At 46.0% G+C, this 15,363-nt stretch overlaps 5 protein-coding genes across 5 annotated transcripts; 2 read left to right on the forward strand and 3 right to left on the reverse strand.

Moving 5' to 3' along the window:
* Window positions 1-693: 693 nt before the first annotated feature.
* On the reverse strand, window positions 694-1,755 carry N7466_003546 (uncharacterized protein; the record flags this gene model as incomplete). Its single annotated transcript, XM_057162943.1, has 1 exon — window positions 694-1,755. One exon carries the CDS (start codon window positions 1,753-1,755, stop codon window positions 694-696), a length of 1,062 nt encoding a protein of 353 aa, XP_057024058.1.
* Window positions 1,756-3,500: 1,745 nt separating this feature from the next.
* N7466_003547 (uncharacterized protein) lies at window positions 3,501-4,682 on the forward strand (the record flags this gene model as incomplete). The annotated part of the gene is made up of 7 exons (XM_057162944.1): window positions 3,501-3,550; window positions 3,615-3,729; window positions 3,906-3,948; window positions 4,002-4,143; window positions 4,216-4,385; window positions 4,451-4,501; window positions 4,567-4,682. The coding sequence occupies 7 exons, from the start codon at window positions 3,501-3,503 to the stop codon at window positions 4,680-4,682; spliced, it is 687 nt and encodes a 228-aa protein (XP_057024059.1).
* Window positions 4,683-5,401: 719 nt separating this feature from the next.
* Window positions 5,402-7,321, reverse strand: N7466_003548 (DUF3176 domain-containing protein; the record flags this gene model as incomplete). The annotated part of the gene is made up of 1 exon (XM_057162945.1): window positions 5,402-7,321. The coding sequence occupies one exon, from the start codon at window positions 7,319-7,321 to the stop codon at window positions 5,402-5,404; it is 1,920 nt and encodes a 639-aa protein (XP_057024060.1).
* A 2,641-nt stretch (window positions 7,322-9,962) lies between these two features.
* Window positions 9,963-11,725, forward strand: N7466_003549 (uncharacterized protein; the record flags this gene model as incomplete). Its single annotated transcript, XM_057162946.1, has 6 exons — window positions 9,963-10,082; window positions 10,126-10,370; window positions 10,456-11,340; window positions 11,409-11,452; window positions 11,508-11,589; window positions 11,656-11,725. 6 exons carry the CDS (start codon window positions 9,963-9,965, stop codon window positions 11,723-11,725), a joined length of 1,446 nt encoding a protein of 481 aa, XP_057024061.1.
* Window positions 11,726-12,336: 611 nt separating this feature from the next.
* Window positions 12,337-13,436, reverse strand: N7466_003550 (uncharacterized protein; the record flags this gene model as incomplete). Its single annotated transcript, XM_057162947.1, has 2 exons — window positions 12,337-13,172; window positions 13,223-13,436. The coding sequence occupies 2 exons, from the start codon at window positions 13,434-13,436 to the stop codon at window positions 12,337-12,339; spliced, it is 1,050 nt and encodes a 349-aa protein (XP_057024062.1).
* Window positions 13,437-15,363: the final 1,927 nt, after the last annotated feature.

The following is a 15,363-nucleotide window of genomic DNA, read 5'->3' on the forward strand; positions in this document are numbered from 1 at the left end:
CTCTTGAATTGCATATTCTTATTTGCTTCCATGACATTCATATTGAATTAACATAACCAGCACTAAATATGGCAGTATTCGGTGGCGAGACTATTTATATTGATCCATTGATGGCTTTTGGGCATGGTAGGCGACTAGTCGTGGTAGTATGTGCTTTTGCCCCATATATGAACATTTGAATAATAGATTTGGGAGTTCAGGCAGTACTTCGGTTGCTTTACCTTGTAGGATTCTAGCTTCGTTTTTAGAGAATGCATCCGCTTGATGATTGATCAGAGCACACCACAGCCTCACACATGTGTGCATGCATGTGCATGTGTGCTTTTATATGGTCCGGGCTAGTATGTAGCTGATCTTAGAACCTTCTACTCCTTCATGCTTAACCAACCACCTGGAATCAGTGGTCATCAAATCACGTCATCCATGGCCGAGTTGTTAGAGTGGGAGCTTAGCAGAATACGCTGTACTTAGATCCATATGGATTTACTTTGATCTCGATTTGATTTAAGATAAACCCTGGCTGTACTAGACAGCTGGCAACGGTTTCTAAACACTAGGTTCAGGTGTAACAGTTGGAATTTCGTGCGCAGGCTTGCTTCAATGTACCTTTCATTTCAAGTTCAATGACAACCACCATGATAATAAAGTAGAGGCCCTGCAATAAAACCAAAATAGATCCAATACCGAATCAAGTTAAACTTTTTGCCCATCCAAAACTTGCTTAAAGGTTGCAAAGTTGCCATTGCTCATTGGGTCATAAACGGCAAAGTACACCTCATGCCACCAGTTCCCATAAAACTCTTTGTCTTGGAGTACCTCAAGCCAGCACTTTGCAATCTCATTGGGAGGGTTTCCATAGACCCCACAACCCATGGCCCCGAGGACTAGTGTCACGTGATTGTTCATCGCTGCGATACGAAGTGCAAACTTCATTTTGATCTTCGTAAGGTCTCGGTCCCTCTCGCGCCCAAAGACTTGATCGGTAGGCCAAGGGGAATCTGGTGGAGAGGATGTGCTGCGGTCCACGGTGTAATGTGAGCGTGTGTTGTGGCCACGTTGCCATTTTTGGAAGTTTTCTACCCCCGCTGTCCGAAGCGCAGGTCGGAAAAGAGCAGCTACAGTGACAGCACTGACAACGGGAAGATCTTCTGGTGCCTTGCGTGGACTTAGTAGATTGTGTCCGGATTTCAAATCACTGCGCATAACCAGAACGTATGGGCTGTAGATCAACTCATCGAGAGCGAGCGGGTAATGGCTGGCGTGAAGGCTTAGTGCCAAGGAGCTTCGGTAGCAGATTGATTCTTCTTGTGCCATCGCACCATTCAGCCAACCGCCACCTGGCTTCCGGTGGCTGGCAAAATTGATTATCATCGGACGTGGATTCGGGTGGCCTCGACACACAGGTAGAGCCGCTGCGGAAGAAACCAAATTGACGGCGACGTTGAGGGTATCTTCATTGACAACTTTGATCGTTGCGGGAAATTCAAAGGCTGGGCAATTGTTTGATTTCAGGAATCTCATGGATTTCGATGAAAATTTCGTGGAGCTGCTTGCGTGAGATTTCGTGTGAAGGTGCTTTAGTAGACTCGAGACAACATCGTTAGTCTCTTGGGCGGTTCTCTTGAGAGCTTGCTTCTCGGGGCTTTCTTCAGCATCGCGCAAGTGGCGATTATGGTGTGGCAATTCCCACTCCTCTTCAGTCACCAACTCCCATAACATGGACTGGCACGGGGAAGGCATACTAGTATCCTCCATCTAGTGCCACTGGTTCGAAGCCAAAGAAGGAAATTTTAAAGATTGATCTGCTCCAGAATACAGGATGTGATTATGTGGTGTGTTCAAAGACAGAGCGCAGAATGTTGATTGCAGTCGGAGCGACCGGGAGTTCTCAGCAAACTCCGCGTATTTTGTTTGCTGTTTCCCTCTATTTCTTGCAGTCATGGGGTCACGGGAATGGAATAGCCATTCAAATTGCGAAAGAATCGGGGTTTTACGCTTGATTGCTACATCGAGCAATAAGAAAGGCTTATCAAATTTTGGTGGAAGATGAATCCTCCCAAAGCGCCACCTAACAGCCCAGCGACGGACTGCAAGATGGTAAGAATCATCCTGGTTAGCGATTAAGACGTATTCTAGTTGACATCTCATGCTTGTCATGATTTCCCCTCAAGGAACTGGTACATTTACATGAGAAAAGCCGCTTCTACAAGACAGGTGCGAGATCAACGCATCTGTTGAAAGATAGCATCTAAAATGAGGTAAACAGTCTCAGAGATGTTCAATGAGGGGTGGAAACATCCTAAGACAACGGGTCAGATAGTGTCGATTTATGTGATGTATGTATACCCTCCAGGTGTCACAAAAAGAGCCTCGACACTGGGCTGACCTCGGAACATATACTACCTTCCCTTTTAGAAAAGATACGAAAGGCCCCAGCTCGAGCTTCGATTCCATGGAACGCGACGTGCCTGCAAGATTGGAAGTACCACTCTAGAACCCTGTGATAATACGGAATGTTATCTCTGTAGAATCCTCAAAACTGGGTTTTCACTGAAGCACGCCAGTGAGCCAGAACCCCACATTTGCCCTGGCCGCATATCATGAATTGATTCTTATGCATTGGTAGACCCTAGATGCATGTTCGGACGTGGGATCTATTCGAGTATTGTGTCCTCTAGTACGTTCTCTACGTTCCCCCCTGATTGATTCTAAGATCACTGTCTAACTGTACCCTTCCTGGTTTCGGAGGCCAATATCTATGCCAGCAACTATCACATCCATTCCTACAAACATGTTCTGATTCTCTGTGGTGTCAATACGGGAAATCCTAAAGAGATGAAAAATGCAGGAGTTCCGGGTTTATGTGACTCAGTATGTCGATGGATAGTGGAGCAATGTTGATCCAGATTAACTGACTATCTCTATAGGTGGAAGGATTGACAATTGCCGAAGGTGGTGACCTGAATTATGTATCCTGAGACTGTCGTGTATGATACAGAAAGAATCAAGCCTATTGGTTTGGTTGTTTACACGCGAGAGGGATGGAAGCCACGTTAGTTACTCTAATTTTCTACAGCTGATCCTTGTTACGATACTTGCAGCAGTGTAGTAGACAACTTAGGCTGTTTTCATTATGTCTCAGTTAATTTATTGTTATCCACGGATTTCATTTACCTGTGGAGGACCGGCGTTGGAGCATCATTATTCTCTTGCACTATAAAAATATTAGGAAAACCGTGTCCTACCATTTCGCTGTATTCCATAGCCTTGGGAAGACAATTTACGGGACAGGGCTGGCCCTTTCACACGCCGTTGGAAGACAGCCACTATTCAGAGATCTGGATTTGATAGACAAACAATTTGTTTGACACACTTCTGTACAAAGAGTTACCCTGGCAGATCATACCAAACCATACATCTGATTCAAACAATTTTTCCTTTTCTAATTTCTCAATACGATGCGGGGATTTCTTTGTTTTATTTCCCCTATAGCTGTCATCATGCGATCCCTTGTCGAAAGACCGCGACGCATCGACATGGATGCTACTAGGTGAGTTGGTACCAGTCTTGGTCTCGATTTCAAGAGATACACGGATAATGCTGAACTCCTATAGGGATAAAGATCCTGCAGAGATTCCCTTACCTCCCTCACCCATTCAAGAGGACGACACCAAAACATGGGGCGATTCAACAAAGTCTAGAACTGAAAATGGAACTGACCTGACAACCGTTAGTCAGGTCCAAAGGAATGCATGTCTTGAATATCAGACCCACGACTCAGAGTTGTTTGGACAGCCATTGATTCTGTTATCATAGGTCTCCTTAAATTCCGTGCCAACGATGATGATTCCAGTAAATATAAATTGAATGAAACTTTACGGATAAATTACTGAACACTTCTGTAGGAAATGAGCGAGGTTGACAGGGACACAGCATTTTGGAAACAAGGTAGGTGGACTACAGTTTTCTATATTTCTAGGCTAACCAATCATGATGTACAGTTGAAGATAGGTTCCACGGCTCGTGGGCCAAGAAAGACAAATCAGCTTGCTTCAAAGGGTTGATTCTCTTCGATATTAAGACTGTTCCTCGCGAGACGCCTTCCGGCATGTCAAGCATCCTCGGGACAACTAGCAGTAGCAGGTATGGATCTCATCACCGTGGAGCATTCGGTTATAAAATTAATGGCTATGGATGTTCTAACTTCGTTCTTAGCAGTGATTTTGAGCTCCTCGAACGGCTAAAGGTCTTCCCATTACATTTCCACGGTGCTCGTCGCGCCTGCAATATTGGAGAGGGCGGCGAGGGGTCGCTGAAACTGTGCAACCAAGACGAGTGTCAAACCTGCGCGGTATTCAAGGACCAGTGCACAGCTAGGGAAGCCGGTGAGTCTTCCAAACATTGCATGGGGATCTGATATATCAAGATAATCCGCTCACCAGGATAACAGGTGCGAGATTTGGATTGGACCGCAGGCTTAACACCACTTCCAACTCATCCCGTGCGTATCTCTATCCCGGCCTTCTATTGACATGTTGCATTCTGACAACTATGATACACTACTAGAAGCCGATACCTTCGCAATCAATCATCATGTCCGGTCGAAATTGCATGCCATGATTGTCTGTGCGTGTCCAAGCATTGTGAGTTATTTCGATCAAGGGGTGCCACGGGCATACTAAATAAATTACAAACAGGAACGGTCAAATACCCAGTCAGCATCTCCAGGTGCTCCTCTTTCATACAGAGGATCGGCCTCCTTCAGTAGACTGGATATTCCAATCGGGTTGATCATGTATACTCGGAAGGGGTGGACTCATTCATAGAGCGTTTCCTCCGGGACCTGAAGCACCGGTCTCCGATCCACGTGGGGTAAGTTCAAGTGTGAAGGGAGGGTTATCGGTTTTGAGTACCTCGTTTCATTGCCCAATACCAAATTGATGTTTGTTTGTTTCTGCCTGTTTCTTGATGAAAGTTGGACGTGGATGGCTTGAATCTTTTCTTGTTCTTTCTTGCCTTTAGAACCGAGGATCTATTTGTTCTACAGAAAATCACATTCTGATTTCCAACAATGGTAAACAGGATTGATAATCGAAAGATTTAAAGCAAATGAGTCCTTGTCCTGGGTAATATTCATCGGTTTAAGCGGACGGTATGAAATCCATTTACAGACATCTGGATTGTGATATTTCAAGATTGATCCTTGCATAGAGGAAACAATCTCGAACCTCAACGTTCCTCGATTACCCCTCTACATAAGCTCTTTATGTGGACTCGCGCGCAAACCGTGCACGGTGCGCGTTTATCAGGTCGACTGGTGATGCGCCAAGTCTTCTCCCGGTGGCCGTGGCCCGTGTATGATGGGCCATGCATATATAACATTTGAAACATTGGATCTAAATTAAGAAGCGTGATCTGGATCTGGGGCATCACCGGGGTTGCTAAATCTGAGGCTTTTCCGTCGTAGAACCAGGCGCCCATACCCATCAGAACCCATCAATCGAACTTTAGACTCCTCTGCTTGCGCTTCCATACTAATAACAGTTGACAGGCTACCATCCTCTTGCTCTTCCAATCCGTGGTAAAAGGACGCCAAGGCCGATGACTTCCATAGAGGCATTCTGGATTTTCGATTCACAACCATTGTTGCTATGAAGAAAAGAGACCCGGTGAGAACGAGAAGGCCCGGTAGAATCATCCACTCCCATTTGACCTCCACAAAGACTTCGCTGCTGTGTGCGGTACCGCTGAAAGTCTCTTTCGTGTATACCAGTTGCAGCTTCGTTAATGAAGCGGCAACGTTAGACATTATTTTCTCGAAGCCAAGATTATCAATGCGATCAATGAAAGAGTCAATTTCTGTAACCCATTCCCCCACACCATTATGTCTGGGATAAAGAAGAGTTTGACTTTCTGAGGCCGGGACAAAGCCAAAGTCGCCTTCCGAGATTAAGGGTAAGGATGAATTGAGCCAGGGGACACAATATGCAAAACCCCCTTTTGATTTATTATCAGGGATCCAGCAAGTTGTGAAATCCTCTTGAGTTGGTACGAAACTGGAAGTTCCACCGGTCTTCGTAAAATTACCAGGCCGTTTGTTATATCTCATGCCAAACTCTGGGTTTCCGGTGTGTATGGAAGCTTGGCCATTGCTCGTCGAGACATTGTAATTGCGCAAACAATCTCCGAGACCACATACTGTCAGTTTTCTGATAGAAATGATGTTGGAATCAACCAGCACTGAAGAGTTGGTTGGTTCTGGAAGATTTAATTTGGCATAACCGTATGCTGCTATTGGGGAACGCATTCCACCGAAGGTAGTAGCATGGGGCGTCAGAGATATATTCCCAACACCCACGTATCCATTCAAGGTGTCATAAGTCCTCCAGAAAATTGAATTCTGGACGGTCAACATGACTTCGTCATCCAGCAATTGGTTGGTGACAGAGAAAGGATAAGCAGCACCATCAGTTATGTTGATTCGACAAGTTATGTTGAATGAAGAAAGATTGAGGCTTGGCAGGTTGCAGTCCAACCGAGCAGAAGCCGTCATATCAGAGCATTGACTGCAAATGCCGGCTGAGGTGAACTCTTCCCAAGTACAATTCCCTGATGAGCATACCGGTGCAACTTCGAAGCCATCGCTCGACACAGGACTCGACCAAAGGCCCTGCGCCCAAGCCTCGGCGAAGTAATCGCCCAGGCTCCAATACTGTTGGACAATTTCAGCGAGTGTTGAGTTTATCAAAGTTGCAGATGACACCAAAGGCCCATGAAGTTGTTTTGTTGTCGCTTCGCCATCAGCAAGAACGACGGGCAATACAGGATAGCTGATGACTTGTTGCACGAATGGCTCAAACGCGAGGAGAAGAACAAGGACTGCCGCGCCAAGGCAGACGAGAGACTGTGCCCGATGAGCTATGAGGATATTGAGGGATCCTAGCGGCCCTCTGCTAGCATTGTCAAAGTCCTGCATGCTAGATAGCCTTTGTTGCCTCGGACCGCAAAAATGGAGCCACTTCAACTGACAAACAGCCTCTCCGATCACGAGAAGTAGCCCGGATTTGCAGGCTGTGGCAAGGACCGAGATTATCGCGTTGAATGATACGTTGTATGCTAGCTGCGGTCGCACTTTGTTCTCGTATACCTTGAGTAGAGTACAGATAGCGATGAAACAAGCCACGCTAAATGCCCATGCGAAAATTTCAAATCGCCATGTGTCAAGCCAAAAGCGTTTCCAACTCTTCGTGGTGTCAAGTGGCGGTTTCTTCGGTGATGAGTCGCGTGCATCACTTTGGTGCGTGTCGGTCAATGAAGTCATTTCGGTTTCAGTATTCATGCACATGTGGTGTGCGACAGGTCCTTTCGGACTGTATAGAAATTATAAACTGAAACAGCACGAGTGTTAAGGAGCTCGAAGACTAGAACATCAACAGTGGTAAGAACAAAGCTGTAGTATATTTTGGTAAACTTTGGTGGTAGATGGGGAGAAGTTTTCCTTTGTCCTTGTGCACTAGGAATGGTGCATTGCAAGGTATTCGAGCCCTCTAGCGCCATGAGAATATGCAGGGATGCTAACTTGTTACTTGGTGCCCGAGCTGCATGAGTCCACTGCAATGTGAATAGGGGCCAGAGTGTCTTGAACGTGGATAGGCCAATAATACTTGAGAGATTCTGGGAACCATCAGCAAGGCTCTGGTAAACTTCGTGTTCAGGTGTTCAGCTGGAAAAAGCAAAGACTCCGGAAATGTAGATCCATTATGCAATTCTCCGTAAACAGGAAATGAATCGAGGGGAATTGGGGGTCTGGCAGGCCCCAGATGTTTGATTTTAGTGCATCCATATTCTAGGTGCCCACTGACATGTGTGCAGCGGAGCACTGAGAGGTCCATTCTGTGTTCAAGATCGGATATAACCTGGGTGGTTGTGATTCGTGAACAAGTCTCGGCTCTCTTAAACTGGACAGTGGAGGCCAAGGTTGTTCCCGAGATCCACTTTTATCTGCGTCTCCACCAATCTTGACTTCCTGTAGTAACGAACGATTGCGCTCTGGTCCAGAGATCTGATTGGTCCATCACTGATGCTGTGAACTACATGAGCTGCGATTAGATTCCCGGGACCTAATCAATTCCCAATTCCACCGGCTTCTTACTTCCCCCGCAGTCTCTCTTTCCCCATATCACTTCATGTACACTACCATTATGCAATATGACCAACGTTACTGTCGAGAGCGAGTGCGCCGCCAACCAATTAGACGCACAAGACACAGCAGCCTAAATCTTCATTGAAGTTGAGCGTGATCTGATCAGCCCCGGCATCGGCGAGAAGAAACTCAACGACGAAATCTACGAACTCGAATTCGATCGCCACCCTCATAAAAACCCACTGGCGCAAACGAGTTATCCGCAGTGGTCCTAACAACCCAAGTCATTTCTCCGAGAACCCTCCCCCCCCCCCCGACCGAAGCATCGAACCCGACGATTTGCTAGAGGCATATCTGGGCCCCGTGTTCGAAGCCTGGGAAGCCGATTTCGGCCGCACCTATGTCCTTGGTGACGACCCGCACAAGATCAAACTACGTGATCCCTTACAACCGATTTTCCAGATTGTTAAAGCTAAATATAATGATAATACGGATATTAATGGTGAATAACTTTATGTTATTTCGTGTGCAATTGCAAAGAAAATGGGTTTGATTTCAGGGCGGGTATTGCGGGGCATATTGTTGGGTCTTTTCCGCATGAAACCCCTCCCGAAGGATCGTACCACTATTTATTAAGAAGGGGAATAATGAAAGTGTGAATAAGCCTGGCGAGCCGCATTGGATCTTAGAGATTCATTTGCGGGATAGCGTGCGGGGGTTCAGTGGGTTTACGGAATAGTTTTTCACTGTTGGTTGAGTGGGACTGGAACATAATGATACTTGATTTTACAAGCTATGCATACTAGTACTAGTAAACATTGAAGTGGTGGACCGCGCGATGGGTCTTAAGCAGCCAATCATTCGGCATGGAAATAGTCACGTGCATCATCCATCACACAAGGACACCCCGGACGTAGGATGAAGAAAGCAGGTTTGTAATATTTAGCAGTCATAATACCGTTAATCTGCTATCTAATACCATTCCTCCTACCCTGTATTCCATGACGCTTGTATTCATAAGGCAACATTTGAACATTGCATATGAACATTGAAAGGCATGCACGCCCGGCGGCCCGAACATATATACTGGCATATATTGATTGGCAATTGCAGATCAGTGCTGCTACATAGAGGGGGCAAAAATAGTGCTGGGCCCTACGAATACAAACATTGAATTATTCAATTGATACCATTCAAAGTTCCTCAACGGTCTAATGGCTCATATATAAATGTGAGGATTTCTTAGTTCAATCTTGTTTTTTTTTTCGATTTGCCAAAAAAGCCCCAAAATCTAGAATATTATATCTATTTGAAGAGTGAGCTAACATTTGAAATTTGAAGACTACCTGCAGTGCAAAATACCACAGGCTTTATGCCAAGAAAAACGAGTACTTTATTCAAGCATGCTCGAAATTGATCATATGTAGTATTCATCACGCATCACTTGGCCAATGACCGAAGCCGTTCAAATGAATATGTATTTTGCAGACATCTGGAGTGACGGTGTAGCTCGCATCTCTTGTGCGACAGTGCATGCATTGTGATACCTAAGCAAGTATTGACGAGAAATAGCTGCAGAAACTTGACCAATGACCTCGACAACAGGGCCAAAAGTGGGAAGAATCGGAGTAGTGGGAAGGATGAGACCATCGCACAGGGCCAAAGGCCGATAATATTTGGAGTTGGTCTTCCTAGATGACCCCTGCATCTTACGTCGGGGGCAAATGCTAGATTTATAAAAGGGAAGGGTATGTCCAGAGTTTTACAGCCTGGACAGATCGAGCCATATCTCATGTTATTCCCTCGAGTGGCCTTCACGATGTATTCTCCGCTGGTTTCCGCTCTCGCGCTTGCTGTGTCCTTCCCTTTTCTGGTATCAGCCAGCCCTATAGACGTTTCAGATCTTCCGGCACAAAACGCAACGGAGTTTGCCCTAGTGGTATGATCTGTGTCCTAATGCCTACAGAACCTTGGCTAACCAGAGGGCGAACAAGTACGGCTACCCACTTGTTCCATTCAGCAAACTCGCGTTGCCGATCCTGAGCGACAGCTCTTCCAACACGTTTCAACACACAAAGAACCTTCCAACTCCTGATTCCACATCTGTTGATTTTCCTAATTTGAATATCCTTTCGTCAACGGCAATCATTGATCTGGCTGCTGCCAATGTCATCGTGAACATTCCTTCCATTCCGGATCGGTTCTGGGTTTTCGCATTTTACGACATGTAAGTGTATCTAATTATTTCTTGCATTATTATTGAGATTCAGGAAGACTGACTCTGGGTCCTATTTCCTTGGGGGATGATATAGCTACGGAAGCAATTTTGCTAATGTCGGTGTTGTTGGGGGCTATGCCGAAGGAAAATACCGTATATCCTATCGGCCCGGCAAGCCAGGTATTGAACGAGGCGATGGGGACTATCAGGGGTATGTGTATTCTCCAACTCCATACGGAGTATTAGTGGCCCAGCTGCAGGTCAAGAATGCCCCGGATGTGGATGAGGTAAATCTGCTACAGGAAAATATGGAATTATCCGAAGTGCCAATTCGAACCCAACTTGCCCCTCGTCTGACGAAATATTTACTGGATGGTGGATCTTCCGGAAACCCCACGGAGGAGCTGTTACAATTGACTGCCAGGCTCTCGTTCTTCAACCTACCCAGTGTTGCGTCCGAGATCCCAAGAGTCACTGCAATTTTACAATTGGCCGGCTGTTCCCAAGGCTCGTATGCAACGCCCTGGGGTGTTGATCTCAACCGGGCGGCCAAAGTTGCCAACAGCAGTGTGTTGGGAGTCCCTCAGTCCCCGGAATATTTCCAGGATTTACAGAACGGTTGGCAGGGACCACAGTCAGAATGGCAAGGCAAATATAAGACATTTTATCTTGCTAGGGCCTGGTCCGCTCATGTCAACTATTTGGCATTGGACGCAAACCAGGCATTATACCCCTCATACTCTGATGGGAATAACAAGCTCAGTCTTGAACCCAATCAAGCATATAAGCTGACATTCGAGAGTCTGCCTCCGCTAGCAACATCCGGGTTTTGGAGCTTGACCGCTTATGGCGCTAATAAGGGGCTTGTGGAGAATTCTTTGAACCAATACTACGTTGGAAGTTCCACTGGTCTTACCTCTTCGGATGGGAAATATGAGATCTTCCTTCAATCTGAACAGCCGGCCATCGGGGCATCTAAGTAAGAACTTATATACACCCAAAACCATCGCAGGTTTGAAGTAAGCGACTAATATTCTTATTTCACAGCTGGTTGCCGACACCTTCTGGTGGGGGTGAGGTTTCGTTCGCTCGTAAGTGAATTCAAGGTTACTTTGTAAAGAAGTTGTCTGGTGCTGATTAATCTAGTCCGAATCTATGGACCTGGAGACGGACTAAAAGATGGGTCGTGGTCATACCCTGTGGTTGAAAAGGTGGATGCTACGACTGGGTGAGTACTGAGCAAGCCGATAAGAACATTCAAAGTAGTCTCAATTTTGTTATTAATCATTCCTAGATTGTCTCTGCCATCTACCATCGCTGGTGGCCAACAGGTTTTGGATCACGCTCGTTTTTTAGAACTCTAGGGTCATGAATTTATTCTGGTGCGGATTGTTTACCTGCACATGTGAGGACCTCACTGATAATTGGGATTTGATGGATGGATTCAATGTTTTGTACCAACCATATTGGCTGCTTCAATCATTCAAGCAGTAATTGATTATATGTAGCTTCAGATTTTACAAATTCAAATATTTCGGTTGTCTTATAAAGTATGCTATCATTGATTCAAATGTTCTAAATTAAGAGATCAACTCACCGGGCGGCGTTCAAATCGCCACCGCATCATCTTGCAACACCTAACTAACACTAACGGGGCCGGTCGCATTCGTCTGGAAAATCTCGAGGTTATTCCAACACACCAATCTGGAAAATGAAAACTACGCGTGCGTAGAATGAAAGACACAGGAAAGGGGGTTTTGTATGTAGCTCTTGCAAACTATTACTTCAATGTTTGATTGAGCTTCACGTTCAAAGGCTGATCACATCCATAAACATAACATTTGGGCAACATAAAAGGACTAGCTGTTAACCTAACATAAAACAAGTTTCATGTTCAAGATAAAAATCAAGTTTCGAAACAAGATAGATAAATATGCATGGCCGTATCCTCGAATGCTTCGAGCACTGGAGTATGTTACCGTGAAGGGGTTGTCTCAGTGTTCCCGCTGAACTGTTCATCACCCACAGCTGCCACACTGTATATATACTCGTCATCGATTACGCTGTCAAACCCTTTCAGAGGTTGGAACCTCCCAATGGGCTCCATATCAGACAGCGTCTGTAATGGTTGAAAGGTTCTGTCTTTTGACTCGTCAGTAGAGTGAGTCACCCGACTGAAGCGTAAATTCCCCCCTAGGAATTTGAAAATTGGGCGATAAAGAGGTAAACATGCCGCAACCTGATAGGTACCTGCCTCGGCCATGCACCATATCAAAAATGGGGTGGTATTCCAAGTGCCATCGATTCCTGCGTTGATCACAAAAAACGCATAGAATTTAATCACTGAGCAGATCAATCCAACACCCCCAAGAAGAAAGGTCAATGCAATGCCTAGTTTGAGACGCAAGGAAGTCTGCAGCCTATATAATGTTGGAATTGGCAGTACGAGGATGATCAGATCCGTGACGATATTCGGAACCCCACTCCAGCGATAAACCGCATTGATATTGACACAGGATCCTTCTCCAGTCCAAAAGTAGCTGACGGGTCGGCAGGCCAGAGCCCATCCTACCGTGCATGCTACCCAGTTGCTTATCAGAATCGTCATTGTAACATAGCAGATGAGCCGCGCTCTTCGATTTGTAAAAATATGGAGGTAGAGGTGGAGGACTGCGAGCTTCGCCGGGATCACGGCAGCGCTATAGATGATAGGGATGGTGACTATGAGCTGACCCCATATCTTGATCATTCCAGGATTGATCTGTATAACGCGGACCTCATGAAGACCGACACCACCACGGTAGGTATCGGCTGGTGGATGTTAGACTGCGTAACGGTTTCCGGAGTAATTTGGGACATACCCAGCCCGCAAGCATTCAGGGCGGTGCAAAATATGTAGCCAAGGCCGATCAGCAAGTCATCCCACCCCATGCAAACTCCTCCTATTCTCTTTGAAAGCTGTCGTAGTATCAGCGTCGTAGACTCGAGGACAAGGAAAATAATGGCCACACTGATCACAATCGGTTGCCGGTTTTCATCGAGGTACACATCCGGGTAATCACGACTTGTTTCCATTTTGGGTGTTGGATGCTACCAAAACTGGAACTGAAAACAAAGGTAGAGTCAGTAGTGGGCTTGAAAAGTTTGTTTTATAAATCAAGAAAGGCATGGATTGAACTACCGCCATTTTATGCTCAAGCCAATGCTGAAATAAATACCAACTTGGGGTATTTGGAACACAGATAGCCCACACTGCATACATGCAGTTTAGGGCGAAAAAAAAAAAGAAAAAGAAAAAGAAAAAGAAAAAGAAAAGGACAACATCTGCATCTGCATCTGCATCAGAGTTATCGCTGTAAGGAAGGGGGAGAGACAAGCTTGAAAGTCACGATCATGATTCATGCGGTTTCTGTCCATGGGTGCTGCTACGGAACAGGGACAAACACTCCCACTCAACTGGCAGTGATGAGGCACGAAGCTGGCGATGACCTTGGAACTACAACCTCGACTTCGTTAGGGATTGTCTCTGCTCCCCTTGCGCCAGAGCTATACTTTTCATCCTTGTCTAGGTTTGTGGTTTCTGTGGGGTCCGTTAATCATGATAAATTCAGAACCAGGCGGTTGGTATTTTCCCATCTCAGGGAAGATACTCTGACTATTTTGAGCATAACTCCGCAGACAGCGCCAAGGTCCCAGTTAGGTACTTTATAGCTAGTGCGCGCAATGTGGTTGTGGCCCTCGAAACCACTGCCTGTCAAATCCGCTGTCTTCTTCTATGACGGGGACAAGTCGTCTTTGTTGATGCCAAGCCAGAGCAAAAGGAAACGTAGAAGGAAAGAAGCCTCAGACGACAGGCTAGATCAAGACCAAAATAGCAGAGTTTCGGCAGTTATTTGCCCAGTTGATCACATGGATGTCACATCATCCAGTCACCATGAAAATATTCAAATCAATTTTGAAATTTGTTATACTCTCAATTGGGGGAAACATGGATGTGAATGCTGCTGGATCTAGCTGAGATTGGAAGTACTGGCAGGGACCTCGATGTTGGTTGGTGAATTCAAGTTTCAATCGAGAACGGTTTTACATACTAGTAGAGTATACTAGTTGGCTGATTTAACTCTTCTTTCAACTTTCAATCTGGACTGCTTTCTCACCACAGAACCGACCCCGCATTAGGTTACGCGCCGCTCCAACATTCGCCCCCAATGATCGACATTGTAGATCCATCAGTGGACCTTGGTACATCCGCATAACATCGCTCTCAGAAAGTCTCTGTTGAATCGATGTTTGCCATATCCACCGTGGAGCTGCCTTGCCTCCAGGCCTTCTTGCTCTTACGCATATGCATGTTTACTCCTTACTCCAGAGTTCTTACAATTTTCCAATGTTGATCCCTGTTCTGTTTAGTTTCAAATGTTGGTTTGCGGGGTGATTTGCTTCCCACATGAGCCACGATTTCAAAGCTGGAGCTTGATTTTGTAACGTTTGAAATGCAGGAATTTTGATCAAGAGGTTTCTCTATGTTCCTTTGAAAAGAGAGCCCGCCCATAGTAATTTATTAACACCCTGCTGCTGGAAAACCGTATCTATCGAGGCTCGTACCGACTCCAAGCTGGGCGTCTACGTTTGATTCCTGGCAGGCAATTCTCCTCCCAGATAGGAGAAAATGTTTCCTCGGCGGATGTTGGTATCATGTGGCGGTTCCGTACAGTGCGCAACCCATTTCCGACATCGAGAAACGAAGTGCTCACACGGCCTCTGGCTTGTCCACACGCAAACCGGTCCGTATCCGCCACCTTGACTTAATAGATTCATCCATTGAGTCTTGTCTTGCCAGTCCGAAGTTGAGCCAACACGCTTGTCTCTTTCTACAATAAGCAAGTGTAGCTGTCGGGCGTGTTTTTTTGGCAGTGCTGCGTCCACTCATTTCGGATGTCTTCCTAAGTTCTCTGGAAGGCTTTTGCTAACACCCGCTAGGGATCATGCGATGTTCAGGGCG

The sequence above is a fragment of the Penicillium verhagenii genome (genome assembly GCF_028828195.1).
Source record: "Penicillium verhagenii strain IBT 33310 chromosome Unknown utg000004l_segment0_segment0, whole genome shotgun sequence".
NCBI classification, from domain to species: domain Eukaryota; kingdom Fungi; phylum Ascomycota; class Eurotiomycetes; order Eurotiales; family Aspergillaceae; genus Penicillium; species Penicillium verhagenii.